Source organism: Hemitrygon akajei, chromosome 19 (assembly GCF_048418815.1).
Source record: "Hemitrygon akajei chromosome 19, sHemAka1.3, whole genome shotgun sequence".
Classification (NCBI taxonomy): domain Eukaryota; kingdom Metazoa; phylum Chordata; class Chondrichthyes; order Myliobatiformes; family Dasyatidae; genus Hemitrygon; species Hemitrygon akajei.
In genome coordinates this window covers 1209812-1232382 of record NC_133142.1, presented here as the reverse complement: position 1 = coordinate 1232382, position 22571 = coordinate 1209812, and the positions used below count along the sequence as shown (strand labels likewise).

Here is a 22571-nt window from a genome sequence, read left to right as displayed (position 1 = left end):
ACCTCACCCTCTCAGACACACAGGTTAACTGCTTCCTCTGTCCCTGCCACAGGTTGGTGTGACGGTTGCACAGACGACGATGGCGCCTCACCTCCTGGAGTCGTGTGTTCGAGATGTGCTCAATGACACTGCTCCTCGGGCCATGGCTATCCTCGAGCCACTGAAAGTCTCCATAACCAACTTCCCATGTGACCAGGTAACTTCCAACCCCAACCCCACCCCTCCCCCTCACTCACTGTGCTGCTGCTCCCAGCACTGAGTTCAAAGTCACAGCAGCCTCCTTGGTAACAGTCAGGGTGGTTGGTGTTCCAGGTGGTGGGGGAGTGCCAGTACTGACGTGTAACTGCCGAGGAAAAGTACTGAGCAAATGCAGCGTGTTTATGGGCAGCACTAGGGGAGTACCTCCAAATACTGTAACACGGGTGTCTGGCTGACCGCCTCTCTCCACAGTTGCAGACACCCTCCCAATCCCATGTCACAGTGTATTTCTGCGTGTCTGCTTTACAGCACCAGAGACCTAGCTTCAATCTTGGCACTGTCTGTGTAGAGTTTGCACATTTACTTGTGATTGTGTTGGTTGGTAGCTACTATAAATGGCTCCTGGGCTGTAGGTGGGTGATGGGAGAATCCACTGGGAGTCGATCAAGTGAGAACATGTGAATGTGATTGATAGTACAGACTCAGTGGGTCAATGGGCCTGTCTCTGTGTTGTATCACTTAAAACTCCACCTAATCCTTCTGCCAATTTGTTTAAATCAATCTCCCCTGTATTTTGCTCACTGCAATGGGGATTAAGGTATTAAATCTGAACCCTTTTATGTCTTCCCTCAACCTCTTCTGTTACAGAGGAAGCACTCCTAGTTCATCCTTATAGTTGTGGCAACATGCTGTAGCCTAACAGTTATAACATAACTTGCTGCTTATACATTCTGTGTCAGTTAATAAAGGAAAGTATACAGTATCTTTTCCAAACAGCCCAGTGATCATTCCTGCCACGTGTACAGATAGGTTTGTAGTAGCATAGTTTAAGAAAAAGACATTAGAAGGATATAGATAGCTGAAGGAAGTGGATAAAGGTCTGTCAAATGGAGTTTAGTGAGGAGAAAATGTGAAATTGTCTAATTTGGTACTAATGATGAACAAAGCCATTTGTCTGAATGGTGAGAGATTGCAGAGTTCTGGGACACAAGGGTCTGGACATCTTGGTAATATTCATGAAAGGCTTACATTCAGGTTCACATAGAAATGCCACCAATTTCACCTGTTGAAAACAATGCATGGGGAAGTTCTGTTTCAGCTAGAGAGCACATTCAGGATAGCACAACTTTACCGAACATTGGGGTCTTCACGAAGCAACTGTGCACTGGAAGAAGTTGAAAATTTACTAAAGTGATGTTAGGAATGGGGAAGGATGGGAGACCCTGGGCTTGTATCCTCTCAAGTTAGAGGAGTCAGAGGGACATAGAACATGAAGGTATAGGATCTTCAGCCCTCAGTGTTGTTTAGACCTTAAAATTTACTCTAAGATCATTCTAATCCTCTCTCTACACTATACTCCATTTTTTTTCTCTATTATCCATGTGCCTATCTGAGAGTCTCTTAAATGTCCCTAACATATCTGCCTGTTACCACCCTTGGCAAGGTATTCCACACACCCACCATTCTGTATAAATGCTAAAAAAATTGGCTCTGATATTTCCCACTCGCTGCCCCCACCAACCTTCTTCCAATCTCCTTAAAATTATGCCCTTTGTATTAGCCATTTCCACCCTGAGAAGAAGTTTTTGTCCACTTGATATATCAAGTCAAGTCAACTTTTATTGTCATTTCGACCATAACTGCTGGTACAGTGCATATTAAAAATGAGACAACGTTTTTCAGGACCATGGTGTTACATGACACAGTACAAAAAACTAGACTGAACTATGTAATAAAAAAACACAGAGAAAGCTACACTAGACTACAGACCTACACTGGACTGCATAAAGTGCACAAAAACAGTGCAGGCATTACAATAAATAATAAAAAGGACAGTAGGGCAAGGTGTCAGTCCAGGCTTCGGGTATTGAGGAGTCTGATAGCTTGGGGGAAGAAACTGTTACATAGTCTGGTCGTAAGAGCCCGAATGCTTCGGAGCCTTTGCCCAGACGGCAGGAGGGAGAAGAGATTGCATGAGAGGTGAGTGAGGTTATTCATAATGCTGTTAGCTTTGCGGATGCAGCGTGTAGTGTAAATGTCCGTGATAGCGGGAAGAGAGACCCCGATGATCTTCTCAGCTGACCTCACTATCCGCTGCAGGGTCTTGCAATCTGAGATGGTACAATTTCCGAATCAGGCAGTGATGCAGTTGCTCAGGATGCTCTCAATACAACCCTGTAGAATGTGATGAGGATGGGGGGGTGGGAGATGGACTTTCCTCAGCCTTCGCAAAAAGTAGAGACGCTGCTGGTCTTTCTTTGCTGTGGAGCTGGTGTTGAGGGACCAGGTGAGATTCTCCGCCAGGTGAACACCAAGAAATTTGGTGCCTCGAAATATATGCCTCGAGTGTATGGGAAAATTAAAACTTAAAGCTCTGAAAGGGATGTATGTAGAGATGTTTACTACTGTGGAGGATTCTGGAACAAGGGGTTTAATTTTTTTTAAAAGGGCTTGCCTATTTAAGAGGGTTGTAGAGCAATACAGCACAGACATGGGCACTTCGGTCTAACAAGTCCATGCCAACTGCTGTACCCACCAGCTGGTCCCAATTCCCTGCAGTTGGCCCATATCCTTCCTACCCCTGCATGTATTTGCCCAAATGCTGCTTAAATGATACTATTGTTCCCACCTCAACCACTTCCTCTGGCAGTTCGTTCCATATACTCCCCTCCTCTGTGTGGAAAAAGTTGCCCCTCAGGCCCTTTTAAATCTCTTCCCTTTCACCCTAACCTACACCCCCTAGTTTTGGTTTCCCCCAACCTGGGGAAAAGACTGTTACCATCCACTTTGTCTGTCTCTCAGAATTTTAAACATTTCTGTAAGTTCACCTCTCATTCTCCTATGTTTCAAGGAATAAGGACCCAGCCTGACCTCTTCCTGTAACTGGTCCTGTGGTCCTGGCAACATCCTCAAATCTTTTCTGCACTCTTTCCAGTGTAACCTTTCCTATAACATGGTGATCAAAACTCTACACAGTACTCAAGGTACAGCCTCACTAACAGCTTATGCAACTGCAGCACAATGTTCTAATTCCCATGCTCAGGCCCACTGATGAAGGCCAGTACGCCAGATGCCTTTCCACTACCCTTTCTGCCTGTGTCACTGCTTTCAACAAACTATGCACCTACACTCCTTGGTCCCTCTGTTCCATTACTCCCTACGCTGGTTTTACTTTTGAAAATACATCACCTCACACTTATCTATATTGAAATCCATTGCCACTCCTTAGCCCACTTCCCTAACTGATTAAGGTTCCCCTGTAATCTACAATAACCACTATCAACAAAACCTGCTAATTGTATGTCTTTCACAAACCGCATGCATTACAATTAAATCATTTATATAAATAATGAGTAATAAGGGTCCCAGCACCACCAACTGTGGCATTAGTCAGCGGCCTCTGATTGCAAAGCAGCCTTCAACAGCCGCAGTTCCTTCTGGCTGGTTCTTGCCAGGGAGAAAGATATCACTCACTGACACAGATAACTAACGATTAATGTCTGCAGACCCACCGGCGTGTTCCCTGTGTGAGAAGGTGGTTTCATCTACGGACAGTGCAGGAATGTACCCACTGTGGTTTGCAGTGTGTGTGAAATTGGGAATTAACCTGGGGAAGTGGGTGTGTTCTATTCACACAAAACACTGGAGAACCTGGCATGTCAGGCAGTATCTATGGAAATGAACTGTCAACACTTCAGGCCGAAACCCTTCTTCAGGACTTCAGAGGGAAGAAGCCAGAATAAGCTAGAAGGTGATTGGTGTAGTCAGGTGGGTGGAAAGGTTGGTGGGGGGGGGGGGGAATGAAATAAGCTGGGAGCTGATTGGTGAAGTCAGGTGGGTAGAGGGGGCAGGAGGATGAAATAAGCTGGGAGCTGATTGGTAGAGAAGATAAAGTACTGGAAAAGGAGGAATCTGACAGAAGAAAAGAGTGGACCATGGGAGAAAGTATTTCCAGGTAATGCAACACTTGACCTACAGATTTGTTGGGATTGTCTACTATATCCAGTGCTCCTAATACAACCTCTAAATTAGTGACACCGACTTAGATTGGGGACCACTTTGCCGAGCACCTTTGCTCCATTCGCAACAAGTGGTGGCCAACCATTTTAATTCCAATTCTGATGTGTTGGTCCATGGCTGCCTTTACTGCCACAACAAGACCACTCTCAGATTGAAAGAGCAGCACCTCATATTCTGTCTGGGTAGCCACCAATTTCTGGTAATTTCTCTTCTCACCCTCACTTCCATTCCCCATTCTGCCCCCCCCCCCTTGCCTCTGCACACCTACTTGGCATCTCCCTCCTCCTTTCCTTTCATGTAGTCACTTTCCTCTCTGATCAGATTCCTACTTTGCCAGTTCTTTGCCTTTTCCACCCTTTACTTCCTAATTCCTCCCCCCCACCCACCTGGTCTCACCTACCACCTTCTAGTTTGTCTTCCTTCCCTTCTCCTCCCCCCCTCCCACCCACCTGGTCTCACCTACCACCTTCTAGTTTGTCTTCCTTCCCTTCTCCCCCCCCCCCCCCCCCACCTTATTCTGGCTTCCTCCTTCCTTTTCAGTCCAGGTGAAGGGTCTTGGCCCAAAACATCGCCTTGTTATTCCCCTCTATAGATGCTGCCTGAACTGCTGAGTTCCTCCAGCATTTTGTGTATGTTGCTCTGGATTTCTAGCACCTGCAGAATCTCTTGTGCCAATCATTTAAACTACTCTAAGATCAATCTAACCCTTCCCTCTCACATAGCCCATTTTTCTGTCACTCATGTGCCTTTCTACAAGTGTCTTAAATGTCCCTAATGTATCTGCCTCAACCACTGCCCTTGGTAGGACATTCCATACACCCACCACTTTTTTTTTTAAGAAAGCTTTCTTGTGACATCTGCCTTATATTTTAATCACCTTAAAGCTATGTGCCCTTGAATTTCCACCCTGGGAAAAAGTTGGCTGTCCACTCAATCTCTGCCTCTTGTACAACTTAATCAAGTCACCTGCCATCTTCCTTTGCTTCAGAGAGAAGAGCCCTAGCTCACTCAACCTTTTGATGCCATGGTGTTGGCTAAGAGGTCCCAATGCCTGGATAAGATTTCAGTGGACAGAGTATGAAGGGAAGGTGCTGATGAATATAATGCCTCCTCTCCTGATAAAGCTGTCTGTTATCCTCAGCCTCTGGAAGTCTCCGTTCCAAATTTCCCAGCAGATGAAAGCAAAGGATTCCATGTGGTACCGATCACCTCCACAATCTACATTGAACAGTCGGACTTCCGGGAGGTGAGTCTCTCTTTTCCAAGCCTGGTGTGGAGAAATGGATCACATAGTCAGTCATAGGAGTGGGCTTCTGGCATAGAATTAATACTGGGTTTGGAATAATTCTGCTCCTTTGTCTTACGGTTTTAAGGGACCAATCATGGGATTAGGATCCAGCTGTATTTAGGACCAGATTGAGATCGGGATTGATACTTAGTTCAGAATCAGATTTGGACTGGGCATTAGTTGCTTGGGACTGTGTGGTTTTGGGATCCATCTGGGCATTACTAGGTGATTGACACTGGGACTGAGATCAGAGACAGGGTGGGCCATCACCAGTATGATTTTCACATGAACTGCTGGATTTTATACTCTGCTGGATCCACTGATGCTGATATACACTGGTCTGAGTGCAGGTGATGGAGAAGGGTTACAAGCGTTTGACTCCCGACCAGCCCGTTGGACTCCGGCATGCTGGCTATGTCATCTTGGTCCAGAGTGTCATAAAGGTGAGTCTCATCAACACCACCAACAACTAACTGAAGTCAGAGTTCCTAATTAGGAGCAAAGTCCTCATGAGACCTTGGTCCTCTTCTGGCTCTCACAGGAGCAGAAACTATTACACTGCAGGATCCTGCTCCCCTCTTCAGTACTACAAGTGGTCCTCTGTCTTGTCGTGGAGGAGGTGTGAGGTGGTAGACTAGGCTCACTGCCAGTTTCCAGTGCTGTCCCATACCCTTGATTCCTTTAATATTCACAGCCCACTTTTGATGAAGCCCCCTCTCATAGAGAATTCCCAACTCTGGGGTGAGGAAACTCCCCCTCCATCTCAGCCCTATTTAGCTGACCCCTTAATTACGTAACTGTGGCCCTTCATTCAGCAGAGCCACAGGCTCCCTGTGTCCTGGCTGGCTAACCTGCTGAAGCTTGTGTTTAATTCTAAACTTCAGGGAATATATCCCAGATTCCTCAATCATATACCACATGCACACCGTCCCAGAACCAGGCTGGTAAGCACTGTACCTCCTTGTACAAGAAGAGCCAGACTTCAGGAGTGGTCTGACCAAAGTCCTGACAACTTCAATTATGCATCTTGGCTCCCATACTCCAACATTGTCACAGAAACCAGCAAACTCCTGTCTTCCTTAATCACCTTCTGAAGTTGTTTTTCAGTGATTTGTGTATGAGACCATACCCTCCCCATGTCCCTTTTGAGTATCACCTCTACACAATCTCTCAACAGTTATAAATACTGTAGTTTTTTGTACTGTATTTTGTGCAGGAGTATTGATTACTTCTCACTTTCCCCACATCTCATTGCGTTTGCTGCTGCCCACAATGGCATGACATGCATTTTCTACAATGCCCTCATTCTCTTAGTGTTCAGAATGCTTTGAACTTGTCCATAAACTTCTGATAATCCTAGGACTTGATACCCTGAGAACACTGTCCCATTTCTAGACTTTCTGACCTAAGGAATCAATCCTAAATATTTTTTCCTAAGAATCTTGTACATCTTATGAGTTGCTTTGTATTCTGCTAAACTCCATGTAGTGGAGCAGTCTTTCTGAGTCCCTTCTCACTGTGCAAAGCCTTTGTGTCAATGTAGCTATGAACCTGCCTTTTCAACACAACTCCTACTCAGGGTAGAGGAATGAGCTGCCTATGTGGAGATGCATATTGACTTCAGGTGATGTGTGTGTCTCCATCCACTCATCATCGTTAACTCTACAGTTAGCACAGTTTCATCATTCAGCTCCCTGGTCAAGCTTACTTCACCAGACCTCGTGTAGGAGAACCATATCTCCTGCAACAACAAAAAAGCTCAGCAGAGGATGGATTTGTGGCAGTTGGTAAGATTCAGTTCTCCCCAGTACATCCTGGTGTAATTCTACACAGTGAGCAACCTCACATCAGTCATTCCTGTCTGGTTTGGTGCAGCATCCTCCCACGATATTCAAAAACCACAGTGAACTGTCAGGTCAGCAGAAAAGGTCATTGTCTGCAGCCTACCATCACTGCAGGACTTGTATGTGTCCAGGACAAAGAAATGGGCAGGAAAAATCATTGTGAACACCACCCACCCTGCAAATTAACTTTTCCAGAAGCTCCCTTCTGGAAAGTGCTACAAGGCTGTGAATCTGTAGAATATGTCGCCATGGGAGGCAAATATTGGGTATATTTAAGCAGAGGGTGATAGATTCTTGATTATTCAGTGTGTGAAGGGATACAGGGAGAGGCAGGAGATTGAGGCTGAGAATTAAAATGGATCAGCCATGATGAAATGGCAGAGCAGATACGATAGGCCAAATGGCCTAATTCTGCTCCTGTATCTTATGGTCTTATGATCTAGGATTATTAAAACAAAAACTTCATACCATCTCCCCCACCCCCCCAGGTAATTAATCTGATCAACCATTCTAGTTAGCCCTACCCCCATCTGTTTCCCCATCACTGCGTTATATAATTCATGCTGGCATTTGTGTACTTTGGCACATTTTATTCCATATCTGTATTTCCAACTTTATTTTCATATAATTCTTTATTCTGTGTAATTGTTAATTTTTTTTGTTCCATATTACACCCTGACCAACACACCACAGCAAATTCCTAATCCATGTGAATGTTTATGGTGAATAAAGTTGATCCTTGACCCTTTCTATGTAAATTCAACACACAAAACTACCTGAGGAATCTGATGAAATGGGAATGTTCCTTGCATTTTTCACTCTCCAGGATAGCAATGGAAAGGTGATTGAATTGGAGGCAACTTGTAAGAAGTCTGACTCCGTGGAGAAACCAAAGGCTTTTATTCACTGGGTGTCCAATCCTCTGACGTGTGAACTGCGGCTCTATGAGACACTGTAAGTCATGCTAGGGTTGGGGCGGAGGTGAGGGGTGGTGAGGCTGTCTGTGCCCAGCTGGTGTTCTGACTGATGCTGGCCCTCGAGGGACAACATGGGAAACTGGCTGGTGAGGTACAATAGCAGAAGAGTGGGCTATGTCCAACTAAATCCACACTTGCCTCCCTTCATCTTCCTGCCCCTCCCACCAAACAGCCATAGATCTGGGAGTGTAGAGGCAGTCCTGGGGATGGAGGGTCACTTCCCTTCAGGTTCAGTGTGCTCTGAACTGAATTGCAGGTTTCCCCACAGATGAGACAGGAGGTGGGGTGATATGAGACAGCCTCTGCTGTCTAAACAAGGCTTCCACCATCTGTCCATGCTGCTGAATCTCATCCTATGTCCACTTTCACCAAGAGGTGGTTCAATAGTATGGGAAATGGTTCTCAAAGACCATGTCAAAGTCAAGTTTATTGTCATAGGCACATGTAAAGTTCAAAGTAAATTTATTATCAAAGTACATATGTCACCATATATAACTGAAATTCATTTTCTTGCGGGCATTCACAATAAATACGAAGGAACAGTAAAATCAGTGCAAGACCGTACACAGCAGGGCAGACAACTGAAGTACAAAACACAAACTGCAAATACAGAAGGGGGAAGAAACAATCATAAATGAGCAGGACATGAGATGGAATTCTTGAAAATCGTGGAGGTCCTTGATGATGAATGCTGCCCTTGTGACACAGGCAATGAAAACCTTACCTGCAGCAACATTCACAAGAAAAACACACTCAGTGGCCACTTTATTAGCTACAGAAGTGGAACCCAGTGTGATGATCTGCTGTTGTAGTCCATCCATTTTAAGGTTCAACGTGCTGTGCTTTCAGAGCTGCTGTCTGGCCATTCTCCTCTGACCTCTCTGAACAAGGTATTTTCACCCACTGAACTGCCACTCACTGGATGTTTTTCACACTGTTCTCTGAACTATAGAGACTTGTGCGTGAAAACACCAGATCAGCTTCTGAGTAACTGAACCAACCCGTTTGGCACCAACAATCATTCCATGGTCCAAGTTACTTGGGTCACATTTCTTCCCCATTCTGATATTTGGTCTGAATAACAACTGAAGCTCTTGACTGTATCTGCATACTTTTATGAATGGAGTTTCTACCACAGGACTGACTGATTAGATATTTGCATTAACCAGCAGGTGTACAAGTGTACCAAATAAAGTGGCCACTGAGTACAGTACATAAATTACAGTGGTGCAAGAAAGTTTGTGAACCCTATAGAATGTTCTCTATTTCTGCATAAATATGACCTAAAATGTGATCTGAACCCAATTAAATAAAAAAAATGAAATCATTATACTTTATTTATTGAGGAAAATTATCTAATACTACTTGCATTTTTGGTAAAAGTATGTGGATCTTTGCTTTCAGTAACTGGTGTGTTCCCTTGTACAGCAATAACGTCAACCAACCATCTCCAGGAGATCAGTCTGCACATCGTCTTGGAGGAATTTTATGCTATTCCTCCTTACAAAAGTGCTTCAACTCTGGGGTGTTGGTGGGCTTCCTTGCATGAACTGCTTGCTTCAGGTCCTTCCACAATATTTCTATAGGATTAAGATCAGGACTTTGACTCGACCATTCCAAAGCACAAATTTTCTTCTTTTTAAACCATTGTTGTTGATTTACATTTGTGTTTCAGATCATTGTTTTGTTGCATTATTCAACTTCTATTAAGCTTCAGGTGATGGACTGCTACCCTGACATTCTCCTGTAAAATGTCTTGATACAATTTTGAATTTGTTGTTCCCTCAACAATTGCAAGCTGTCCAGGCCCTAAAGCAGCCCCAAACCACAATCCTCCTTCCACCATGCTTCAGTTAGGGTGAGCTTTTGGTGTTGGTGTACAGTGCCCTTTCCCCTCCAAACATAGCAGTGTGCATTTCTGCCAAAAGAACATAGTATAGTACAGCACATTACAGGCCCTTTGGCCCACAATGTTGTGCTGACCCTCAAACCCTGCCTCACATATAATCCCCCCACCTTAAATTCCTCCATATACCTGTCTAGTAGTCTCTTAAACTTCACTAGTGTGTCTGTCTTCACCACTGACTCAGGCAGTGCATTCCACACACCAACCACTCTCTGAGTGAAAAACCTTCCTCTAATATCCCCCTTGAACTTCCCTCCCCTTACCTTAAAGCCATGTCCTCTTGTACTGAGCAGTGTTGCCCTGGGGAAGAGGCGCTGGCTGTCCACTCTGAAATATTCCTCTTAATATCTTGTACACCTCTATCATGTCTCCTCTCATCCTCCTCCTCTCCAAAGAGTAAAGCCCTAGCTCCTTTAATCCCTGATCATAATCCATACTCTCTAAACCAGGCAGCATCCTGGTAAATCTCCTCTGTACCCTTTCCAATGCTTCCACATCCTTCCTATAGTGAAGCAACCAGAACTGGACACAGTACTCCAAGTGTGGCCTAACTAGAGTTTTATAGAGCTGCATCATTACATCACGTCTCTTAAACTCTATCCCTCGACTTATGAAAGCTAACACCCCATAAGCTTTCTTAACTACCCTATCTACTTGTGAGGCAACTTTCAGGGATCTGTGGACATGTACCCCCAGATCCCTCTGCTCCTCCACACTACCAAGTATCCTGCCATTTACTTTGTACTCTGCCTTGGAGTTTGTCCTTCCAAGGTGTACCACCTCACACTTCTCCGAGTTGAACTCCATCTGCCACTGCTCAGCCCACTTCTGCATCCTATCAATATCTCTCTGCAATCTTCGACAATCCTCTACACTATCTACAACACCACCAACCTTTGTGTCATCTGCAAACTTGCCAACCCACCCTTCTACCCCCACATCCAGGTCGTTAATAAAAATCACGAAAAGTAGAGGTCCCAGAACAGATCCTTGTGGGACACCACTAGTCACAACCCTCCAATACGAATGTACTCCCTCTACCACGACCCTCTGCCTTCTGCAGGCAAGCCAATTCCGAATCCACCTGGCCAAACTTCCCTGGATCCATGCCTTCTGACTTTCTGAATAAGCCTACCATGTGGAACCTTGTCAAACGCCTTACTAAAATCCATGTAGATCACATCCACTGCACTACCCTCATCTACATGCCTGGTCACCTCCTCAAAGAACTCAATCAGGCTTGTTAGGCACGATCTGCCCTTCACAAAGCCATGCTGACTGTCCCTGATCAGACCATAATTCTCTAAATGCCCGTAGATCCTATCTCTAAGAATCTTTTCCAACAGCTTTCCCACCACAGACGTAAGGCTCAGTGGCCTATAATTACCCAGACTATCCCTACTACCTTTTTTGAACAATCGCCTCCCTCCAATCCTCCGGTACTATTCCTGTGGACAACGACGACATAAAGATCCTAGCCAGAGGCTTAGCAATCTCTTCCCTTGCCTCGTGGAGTAGCCTGGGAAATATTCCGTCAGGCCCTGGGGACTTATCCGTCCTAATGTATTTTAACAACTCCAACACCTCCTCTCCCTTAATATCAACATGCTCCAGAACATCAACCTCACTCATATTGTCCTCTCCGTCATCAAGTCCCCTCTCATTGGTGAATACCAAAGAGAAGTATTCATTGAGGACCTCGCTCACTTCCACAGCCTCCAGGCACATCTTCCCACTTTATCTCTAATCGGTCCTACCTTTACTCCTGTCATCCTTTTGTTCTTCACATAATTGAAGAATGCCTTGGGGTTTTCCTTTACCCTATTTGCCAAGGCCTTCTTATGCCCCCTTCTTGCTCTTCTCAGCCCCTTCTTAAGCTCCTTTCTTGCTACCTTATATTCCTCAATAGACCTATCTGATCCTTGCTTCCTAAACCTCATGTATGCTGCCTTCTTCCACCTGACTAGATTTTCCACTTCACTTGTCACCCATGGTTCCTTCATCCTACCATTCTTTATCTTCCTCACCGGGACAAATTTATCCCTAACATCCTGCAAAAAATCCTTAAACATCGACCACATGTCCATAGTACATTTCCCTGTGAAAACATCCCAATTCACACCAGCAAGTTCTAGCCTTATAACCTCGTAATTTGCCCTTCCCCAATTAAAAATTTTCCTGTCCTCTCTGATTCTGTCCTTTTCCATGATAATGCTAAAGGCCAGGGAGCAGTGATCACTGTCCCCCAGATGCTCACCCACTGACAGATCTGTGATCTGACCCGGTTCATTACCTAATACTAGATCTAGTATGGCATTCCCTCTGGTCGGCCTGTCAACATACTGTGACAGGAATCCATCCTGGACACACTTAACAAACTCTGCCCCATCTAAACCCTTGGAACTAATCAAGTGCCAATCAATATTAGGAAAGTTAAAGTCACCCATGATAACAACCCTGTTATTTTTGCACCTTTCCAAAATCTGCCTCCCAATCTGCTCCTCGGTATCTCTGCTGCTACCAGGGAGCCTATAGAATACCCCCAGTAGAGTAACTTCTCCCTTCCTGTTCCTGACTTCTACCCATACTGACTCAAAAGAGGATCCTGCTACATTACCCACCCTTTCTGCAGCTGTAATAGTATCCCTGACTAGTAATGCCACCCCTCCTCCCCTTCCCTGCCCGCCCCCATCCCTTTTAAAGCACTGAAATCCAGGAATATTGAGAATCCATTCCTGCCCTGGTGCTAGCCAAGTCTCCGTAATGGCTACTACATCATAATTCCATGTATGTATCCAAACTCTCAGTTCATCACCTTTGTTCCTGATGCTTCTTGCATTGAAGTACACACACTTTAGCCCTTCTACCTTATTACCTTTACACCCTTTATTCTGCTTTTTCATCAAAGCCTCTCTATATGTTACATCTGGCGTTACTCCATGCACTTTTTTCACTGCTCTATCGCTCTGGGTCTCATCCCCCTTGCAAATTCGTTTAAACCCTCCCGAACCATGCTAGCAAACCTATCTGCAAGGATATTGCTCCCCCCTCGAGTTCAGGTGCAACCCATCCAATCTGTACAGGTCCCACCTTCCCCAGAAGAGATCCCAATGATCCAAAAATCTAAAACCCTGCGCCTTGCACCAACTCCTCAGCCACGCATTCAACTGCCATCTCCTCCAATTCTTACCATCACTATCACGTAGCACTGGCAGCAATCCTGAGAACGCCACCCTTGAGGTCCTGTTCTTCAGCCTTCTGCCTAGTTCCCGAAACTCACACTTCAGGACCTCATCCCTCTTCCTACCTATGTTGTTGGTACCAACATGTATCACGACTTCTGGTTGCTTTCCCTCTCGTAACCGGTCATGCACCCAGTCAGAGACATCCCGGACCCTGGCACCCGGGAGGCAACAAACCATGCGGGTGTCCTTCTCATGTCCACAAAATCTCCTGTCTGCTCCCCTGGCTATAGAGTCTCCAATGATGACAGCTCTCCTCTTCTCCGTCCCATCCTTCTGCACCACAGGGTCAGACTCAAGTGTCAGACGCCCTGCCACCATGGCTCACATCTGATCGGTCGTCCTCGCCAACAGCATCCAGGACGGTAAACTTATTATTCAGGGGAATGGCTACAGGGGAGCTCTGCACTACTTGTCTATTCTCCTTCGCTTTCCCCCCTTGGACTGTCACCCAACGACCTGCTCCCTGTAGCTCTCATCTATGACTGCCTCATTCTCCCTTATAGTCGAAGGTCATCCAGCTGCTGCTCCAGATTCCTCACACGGTCTTCCAGATCGCCCAGCCGCAAGCACTTCTGGTAGATGTGACTCTGCGGGAGAGGGGAGTTTCCCCAAGACTGCCACATCTCACAGGAGAGGCACAACACCGTCTCAGGAGGCATTGTAAAGACTAACTGGGAACAAACTCATCCTCCGCCTCTTCTCGTTGAAGCCTCTCGAGTCAAAGCCTCAAATCTCCACTCCTTCAATGGCCCACTCACTCCCTGGCCACTTTCAAAAGGTTCAACTTTTGTCTCATCTGTCCACAGAGCATTGTCCCAGAAGGTTGTAGAACATCCAGGTGGTCTTTTACAAACTTGAGAAGTGCAGCAGTGTTTTTTTTTGGGAGAGCAGTGGTTTCCTCTGTGGTGTCCTCCCATGAACACCATTGATTTTTCTTATAGTGGACATATGAACAGAGACTTTAGCAAGTTCTAGAAATATCTGCAGGTCTTTTGCTGTTACCCTTGGGTTCTTTTCACCTCCTTCAGCATTGCACATTGCGCTCTTGGTGTGATCTTTGCAGGATGCCCACTCCTAGGGAGAGTAGCAACAATACTGAGCTTACTCCATTTGTAGATAATTTCTTACTGTGGACTGATGAACACTTAGGGCTTTAGAAATGCTTTTGTATCCTTTTCCATAGAACCATAGAACATTACAGCACAGAAACAGGCCTTTTGGCCCTTCTTGGCTGTGCCGAACCATTTTTTTGACTAGTCCCACTGACCTGCACCTGGACCATATCCCTCCATACACCTCTCATCCATATACCTGTTCAAGTTTTTCTTAAATGTTAAAAGTGAGCCCTCATTTACCACTTCATCTGGCGGCTCATTCCACACTCCCGCCACTCTCTGTGTGAAGAAGCCTCCCCCCTCAGTCAATGTTCCCTTTCAACTTTTCCCCCTTCACCCTTAACCCATGTCCCCTGGGTTTTTTCCTCCCCTGGCCTCAGTGGAAAAAGCCTGCTTGCATTCATTCTATCTATACCCATCATAATTCTATACACCTCTATCAAATCTCCCCTCATTCTTCTACGCTCCAGGGAGTAAAGTCTAATCTATTCAACCTTTCTCTGTAACTCAGTTTCTCAAGTCCCGGCAACATCCTTGTAAACCTTCTCTGCACTCTTTCCACCGTATTAATGTCCTTCCTGTAATTCAGTGACCAAAACTGCACACAAATTCCAACTTCATGCATCTCTACAATTCTTCTAAGGTCTTCTGAAAGTGTTTTGATGGAAACGTGGTACATGTGAACAGATCTTTCTTGAGAAGGCTCCATCGGTAACCTGACTTACTGTGTTTTTTTTAATATAGGGCAGGGCACCTCTATAACCCACATTTCCAATATCATCGCATTGATTGCAACACCTGACTCCAGATAGCTTTTGTAAAAAGCTTTACCCCAGAGGTTCACATACTTTTTCCAACAAGTGCATGTAATATTGGATCATTTCTCAATAAATAAATAAATAATCAAGTATGATGTTTTTCTGTTATTTATGTAATTGGGTTCTCTTTATCAAGTTTTAGGATTTGCGTGAAGATCTGATCACATTTTAGGTCATATTTATGCAGAAATTGAAAATCCTACGGGTTCACAAACTTTCTAGCACCACTGTATACTAAAAATTTTACAGAAGCACCAATTACAACAAAAAATGGTGAAGTTAGTGCAAAGTGATTAATATAGTGCTAGTTTTGCTAAACTGAGCTAGAGATTACTCTTTTCGTAGTTTGTTCAAGAACCAAGTGGTTGAAAAGTAGTTGTTCTGGAAACTTCCATGGCGTTGCTGTGAAGCATTATAGTTGGAGGTTGGAGGTTGGAGTTATACAGTGGGTCAGGTAACTGTACCTACACCCAATGGTGTGTTAACCACAGGAACCTACTCATTTAGTAGGTTTTAGGTGGTTTCCTGAGGGTGGCTGATTTGCAAAGGGAGGGTTTCTCAGGATGGGGTCAGTTCTGAGAGGATTTCTCAGAGTGGAGGTTTTGGAGGGTTTCTTGATCTGCGCAGCTTTGGGAAGATTTGTTGGTGTGAGAGTTCTTGGAGGGTTTCTCAGAGTTTAGGAGGATTTTTCAGGTTGGGGGTCTGAGGGTTTTGGTGGGGTTGATACCTTAACCAGATGTCTCATTTTGCAGATTCCTCCATAAATGTCCTGAGGACGCAAGTGAGGTGCCCGGTGGCTTCCTGTCAGACATTAACCCAGTGAGTATTGCACCTGAAACATGAGGACTATGCCCTGATCACTGAGAGAGGGGTGGGGGTTAGCATTTCCAGGAATGAATCCATCTCCACAGGCTGAAGAGTGGCTGATATTTTGCAGGTGTGACTGAGGAAGGAGTCTGCTGCCCCTCTCTCTGGAGGAGTGAGTCACACAAGTTGTACCAGTTAATGTGGCAGCACTGCACACAGGAAGATCCCATGAGCTGCTTTGTGACAAATGACCATTTAAGAAGTCCTTTGAGACTTGTCTGTGTGACACGTGTCCAAGTGGTTAAGACATTCGGCTAGCGATTGGAAGGTCGTGAGTTCGAGCCCCAGCTAAAGCAGCGTGTTGTGTCCTTGAGCAAGGCACTTAACCACACATTGCTCCAGTCCACCCAGAAAAAATGCTGGGGGTTAACCTCGCGATAGACTGGCGTCCTATTTGGGGGGGGGAGTCTCGTACTCTCAGTCGCTATACACCACAGAAACTGGCATAAGCACCGGCCCGATGAGCCACAAAGGCTCGGGACAGACTTTATCTTTAACTGTGTGACCCTGCCCCCAGCATACCAAATACAGTTGTTGATTCAGTGGACACAAGGCATGTCACTGTCATCCAGGACATGTAAATGTTCCCAACCGAAAGGTGCCTGTGCTCAGTCTCAGAACATAACCCACTTGAGACATTTCTTTCCCAGTCAAAGAAGATATGGTGACACGGTAGCATGGCAGTTAACATGACGCTATTACAACTTGGAGTGTCGGAGTTCAATTCCAGTGTCCTCTTGTAAGGAATTTGTATGACCTTCAATGAATGTATGCGTTTCCTCTGGATGCTCTAATTTCCTCCAATATTTCAAAGATGTACCAGTTTGTAGGTTAATTAGTCACTGTAAATTGCCCTGTGATTGGTCTTGGGTTATAGGTGGTTTGGCTCGCTGGTTCTGTGATATATCTTGAAATCGAAATAAGATTTTAAAATGTGAGGGGCAAGTCTTTTACAGAGTGCTGGGTCCCTTGAATGTGCTGCCTGGAGTGGTGCTGTAGGCAGATCTGATAGAGGCTCTTAGATAGGCACATGGTTGTGCAGAGAGTGAGGAATATGGGCCTTGTGCAGGCAAAAAGGATTCATTTAGTTCTATCCTGGTGAGCCTCTACTGCACCCTCTCCAAGGTCTTATCTGTCCTGTAATTAGGAGACCAGAACTGCACTCAGAAGTGGCCTAACCAAAGTTTTGTCCAGCTACACTGTGACTTCCCAACTTTTATACTCAAAGCCCAAACTGACGTATGTGTGCCTCCACCACCCTGTTTCCTTGTGTTGCCCCTTTCAGGGAGATGTGGACTTGCACCCCAAGATCCCTTTGTACATCAGTGCTCCTGAGGGTCTTGCCACTTTCCTCTTGCATTCGACAACCTGAAGTGCAACACCTGACATTTGTCCAAAATAAACTCTTATTGGCCATTTCTCTGCACACACTTCCAGCTGCTCCATATTCTGCTGAATCCCTTGTCAACCTCCACAACTCTGCGAATTTTTGTCTTCTGCAATCTTGCAAATCAACCAACCAAGATTTGCACTGCAAACAGCAGCGGTCCCATCACTGATCCCATTACTGTGCCCTACGCAAAACCACAGCTCATACACCTGCAGCAGCCCCACCATTATTCCCTGCATAGCACCACAGACGAGCAGCAGCCCCATTGCTGCTCACAGATCTGCAGTCAGAAGGATCCCAAGTATAGCCTTCACCACCTGTGTTCCTGTGCCGCAAAATAGGACCCCATCATTCCTTGTGTGAGTCTCCTCCCCAAACAACAGCTTGTACTTGGCCGGATTAAGTCCCACCTGATATTGCTTTGCCTAGTTTATGAAGTGTGCCTCTCATTATTCAATATGACAATGTTCTTCACCTCTTCCCAGAACTCCTTGCAGGAGATCCCCAATGCGTTGGTAGATGTTTCGGTGAAAAATGCCAATGCGTTTGATAAGTTCCAGTTTGAGCGTGTTGGTTACTTCTCTGTGGATCCGGACAGCACTGAGCAGAAGGTGAGTGCAGTGATGATCCCACTGTGCTGTGTATTTGTGTATTGGTGAGGGGTGTTGATAGTGGGTGCACCACCCACACCAAATCACCCTTGTTATCACATTCCAATCCCTCCACCCCCACACTGTGCTCTGAGGAGGAGCTGTGAACCATTCGGATTAATTTGCTTATCGTTAAATCAAAAGCTACAGTTATGACAAACACACTTATAGGTGTGCTGGGGACAGCCTGCAAATGTTGTCATACATTCTGGTACCAACACTGAATGCCCACAGTGCTTGGCAGAACAACACAAACAACATCAAAACAAACCACCTTTTCTCTGTCTCTCTGTTTCTCTCCCACCCCTAGGACAGGTCACCTCTGTGCCTCCAATTTACCCACTCACTCTCTCTCAGCCCCAGGACAGATTATCTCTGGTTGCCGATCTGGACTCACAGATACAGAGCCTCAGTTTAGCAACTCAGCAGCCACAGAGCTGTAATGCTGAATTCAGGCGGGGTCTCTCCAACCTGGAGGAGATGGCCATCAGCTCTCATCCACGAGGCTTGACATCTATTCACTGGTCTCTACCACAGGGCACTTCAACCTGGACTGAGGCACCTGCCTTACACTCTTACTGAGCCAATCTCTTAACTCCCTTCATCTGTCCCCTACATCCTAATCTGTCCTCTAACTCCCTCTGCTGTCCCCAAAACCATCCCTACAAACCTTTCTTTTTTAAATATGTCTGAGCCTTGAATCTAGACATCGCAGCTTGGAGCCATTTTGACCAGAAGTAAAAATCTTCCCTAAAGGGCTAGGTCAGGCTAAACAGGAACCCCCTACCTTTCTTAGCCTGACCCCTCCTCACACCCAGTAAGTCGTTGTTCTGGCACCTTCTCTGCCTTCCATTTGATGCATTCTGGGTCTGGTCGCCACCAGTAATGCCAGCATTTATCGCTCATCCCTAATTCCCCCCACCCCCCCCCCAGAGGAAAATGCTCCCATGGTGCTAGTGGGGAAGGGATTTCAGAGATCAGATCAGACCCTGTAATGGTGAAGGAATGGTGGGAGAGATGGTGGGTTTGGAAGGAGATGTTGGAACTGGGAGAGTTGCTGCAGGAGGGTTTATAGTGGGTGCATACTGCTCCAGTGGTGAAGGAGTGCCATGGTAACCCTTCACTTGCATACAGCATGGTAGCGTAGCAGTTCATGTAACACTTTACAGAGCCAGTGACACAGGTTCAATTCCTGCCACTGTCTGTAAGGAGTTTGTACATCCTCATCTTGACCGTGTGGGTTTTTCCCAGTTTCTCCCACGTTCTAAAAACGTATACAGGTTAGGGTTAGTAAATTGTAGGCGTGCTATATCGGCACTGGAAGCATGGCAACCCTTGCAGACTGCCCCCATCACATTCCTCAGACGGTGTTGGTTGTTGTTGCAAACAACACATTGCATTGTATGCTTCAATGTACACTTGACAACTAAAGCCTCTTTGTTCATCCACACCATGCTGAGTTAGGCAGGCTGTTCCCTAATATTGGTGCCAGAGTTTCTTGCTTTTCCTCTGCAGTTGGTGTTCAACAGAACTGTGACGCTGAAGGAGGATCCTGGAAAGATGTGAGCTGAGCTGAGCTGTGCCGACCCACACCCACACCTACACCACGCTGCAGCTTCTGACCAAAGGAGATTCTGTTGCTTCTTGCCCCTTGAATCATCACAGTAATAAACTTGACATGAGACTGCAGGAGATCAGCTGAGGCAGCAAAGAATTTCCCTGCAGTCCTCTGTACGCCATCTACACTCTTTTGACTTGGAGCCCTCCAATTGATCGATTGATCTGGGTAACTGTCCAGAGGATCAAGCAGCAGGAAGAGGGACCCTCACAGTGACCAGCTGTGCCTCAGGAAGCTGGGGTGGAGGGGAGAGGGTGCAAGGGGACCTGCTATACGGGGAGGAGGAGTGTTTTATGATCTCGAATGGGAAGAAGCTGGTGTGGGTGAGATGGGCCATGTCAGAGGTCATCCAGCTCTAGTGTGGAAACACCACGGTAACCTGCTAACTGATTTGCACTCCTGTTCCCAGCTCAGCCCATCCCTTCCCCCCCCCCCCCACCAAGTGACACCCCCTCCTTGGCTGTTGCCATGCCCCCCACCCTCTCTCCCACTACCACTGTTTAGCTCAAATTTCTTGCAACAGTTGATGTTTGATGTCTGGTTTGCAAAAATAAAGCAATGATTTTTGGAGCCCCTCTCTTGTCGTTGTGGAATTCCAGAGTTCCTATTTCCCAAAGTCACAGTTGCTGCACCTAATGCTGTGGGAGCCCCCTCCTCCACTGAACCGGCTCAATGCTGTGGGAGTACTCTCCCCCTACTTCACTGAACTGGCTCAATGCTGTGGGAGTACTCTCCCCCTACTTCACTGAACTGGCTCAATGCTGTGGGAGTACTCTCCCCCTACTTCACTGAACTGGCTCAATGCTGTGGGAGTACTCTCCCCCTCCTCCCCTGAACCGGCTCAATGCTGTGGGAGTACTCTCCCCCTACTTCACTGAACCGGCTCAATGCTGTGGGAGTACTCTCCCCCTCCTCCACTGAACCGGCTCAATGCTGTGGGAGTACTCTCCCCCTACTTCACTGAACTGGCTCAATGCTGTGGGGGTACTCTCCCCCTACTTCACTGAACTGGCTCAATGCTGTGGGAGTACTCTCCCCCTACTTCACTGAACCGGCTCAATGCTGTGGGGGTACTCTCCCCCTACTTCACTGAACTGGCTCAATGCTGTGGGAGTACTCTCCCCCTACTTCACTGAACCGGCTCAATGCTGTGGGAGTACTCTCCCCCTACTTCACTGAACTGGCTCAATGCTGTGGGAGTACTCTCCCCCTACTTCACTGAACCGGCTCAATGCTGTGGGAGTACTCTCCCCCTACTTCACTGAACTGGCTCAATGCTGTGGGAGTACTCTCCCCCTACTTCACTGAACCGGCTCAATGCTGTGGGAGTACTCTCCCCCTACTTCACTGAACTGGCTCAATGCTGTGGGAGTACTCCCCTCCCTCCCTCCCTCCCCACCAGAGAGGTTCAGTGGTTGTCATCATGCAATCAGTAGACAGCTTCAGAACAGGCCCCTGGTCTTGAAGTACACTAGAGTAACTTCCCTGCCCTGCTGTTGGTGTGCTTCTGCAGAAACCCAGCCTCAGGATTAGGGCAGCACAGTGGAGCAGCGCTTCAATCTCAACCTCCAGCACTCTCTGTGGAGGTTTCCCTGTAACTCTGTAGGTTTCATCCAGATCCTTCAGCTTCCTCCTACATCCAACACTATGCAGGTTAATGAGTTAATCAACTGCTGTAAACTGCCCCCTGGGTGTAGATGGTGGTGGAAGAATCTGGATTGGGAATGTATGTGGAGAAACACCGCTGGCATTGCTGTAAGAGCCAGCATGGACGTGATAACACCATAAGACACATGAGCAGAATGGGCGATTCGGCCATTGAAGTCTGGTAATTGCCCATTGAAGTCTGCTCTACCATTCCATCATGGCTGATTTGGTATCCCTCTCAACCCCATTCTCCTGCCTTCTCCCAATAATCTTTGACGCCCTGACTGATCAAGAGCCTATCAAGCTCCACTTTAAATATACCCAATGATTTGGCTTCCATAGCTGTCTGTAGCAATGAATTCTACGGATTCACCACCCTGTAGCTAAAGAAATTCCTCCTCATCTGTTCTGTTCTGAGATTGTGCCCTCTTGTCATAGACTCTTCACTATTGGAAACATCCTTTCCATGTCCACTCTCTCTAGACCTTTCAACATTCAGTAGGTCTCAATGAGATTTCTCCCTCATTCTTCTAAATTCCTGTGAGTACAAGCCCAGAGCTATTGAACATAAATCCTTTCAGTCCTGAAATCATTATGAACCTCATCAGGACCTGCTCCAATGCCAGCACACCCTTTCTTCAATATGGGGCCCCCTTTATGGCCTAGTGGTCACCTGCTACATCACAAGAGTATGTGCGAAACACAATCTTCACCATTGACAAGGTGTATTTATAAACTAACTTCAATGCCCAACATGGCAAGGAACCATTGGCACTGACTGTCACGGAGGTGCAGACAGCAGGTGATGGAGCTGGCCAGTGGAGGAGACATTTACTGGAAAGTGCAGTAACTTGGGTTGAAAGAGTAGCACGAGGGTGGTGATACAGGGAAGTAGTAGACCACAGGGAGAGTAAGAGCAATGGAAACCTGTACAGATCTGCATGTGTGATGGGTGCCTGGGACTGAACTGTGGCTGTGCACGAGGATC

At 46.4% G+C, this 22571-nt stretch overlaps 1 protein-coding gene across 1 annotated transcript in view; it reads left to right on the top strand.

Annotated features, from left to right (window-relative positions):
- qars1 (glutaminyl-tRNA synthetase 1) overlaps positions 1 to 20506 on the top strand; it is a 69667-nt gene extending 49161 nt beyond the window's left edge. The window contains exons 18-24 of the mRNA XM_073071964.1: positions 53 to 196; positions 5360 to 5464; positions 5857 to 5949; positions 8177 to 8304; positions 16164 to 16230; positions 18154 to 18279; positions 19834 to 20506. Coding sequence (XP_072928065.1) covers positions 53 to 196; positions 5360 to 5464; positions 5857 to 5949; positions 8177 to 8304; positions 16164 to 16230; positions 18154 to 18279; positions 19834 to 19884 — 714 coding nt within the window. The 3' untranslated portion in view covers positions 19885 to 20506. The remainder of the gene's footprint in view (positions 1 to 52; positions 197 to 5359; positions 5465 to 5856; positions 5950 to 8176; positions 8305 to 16163; positions 16231 to 18153; positions 18280 to 19833) is intronic.
- Positions 20507 to 22571: the final 2065 nt, after the last annotated feature.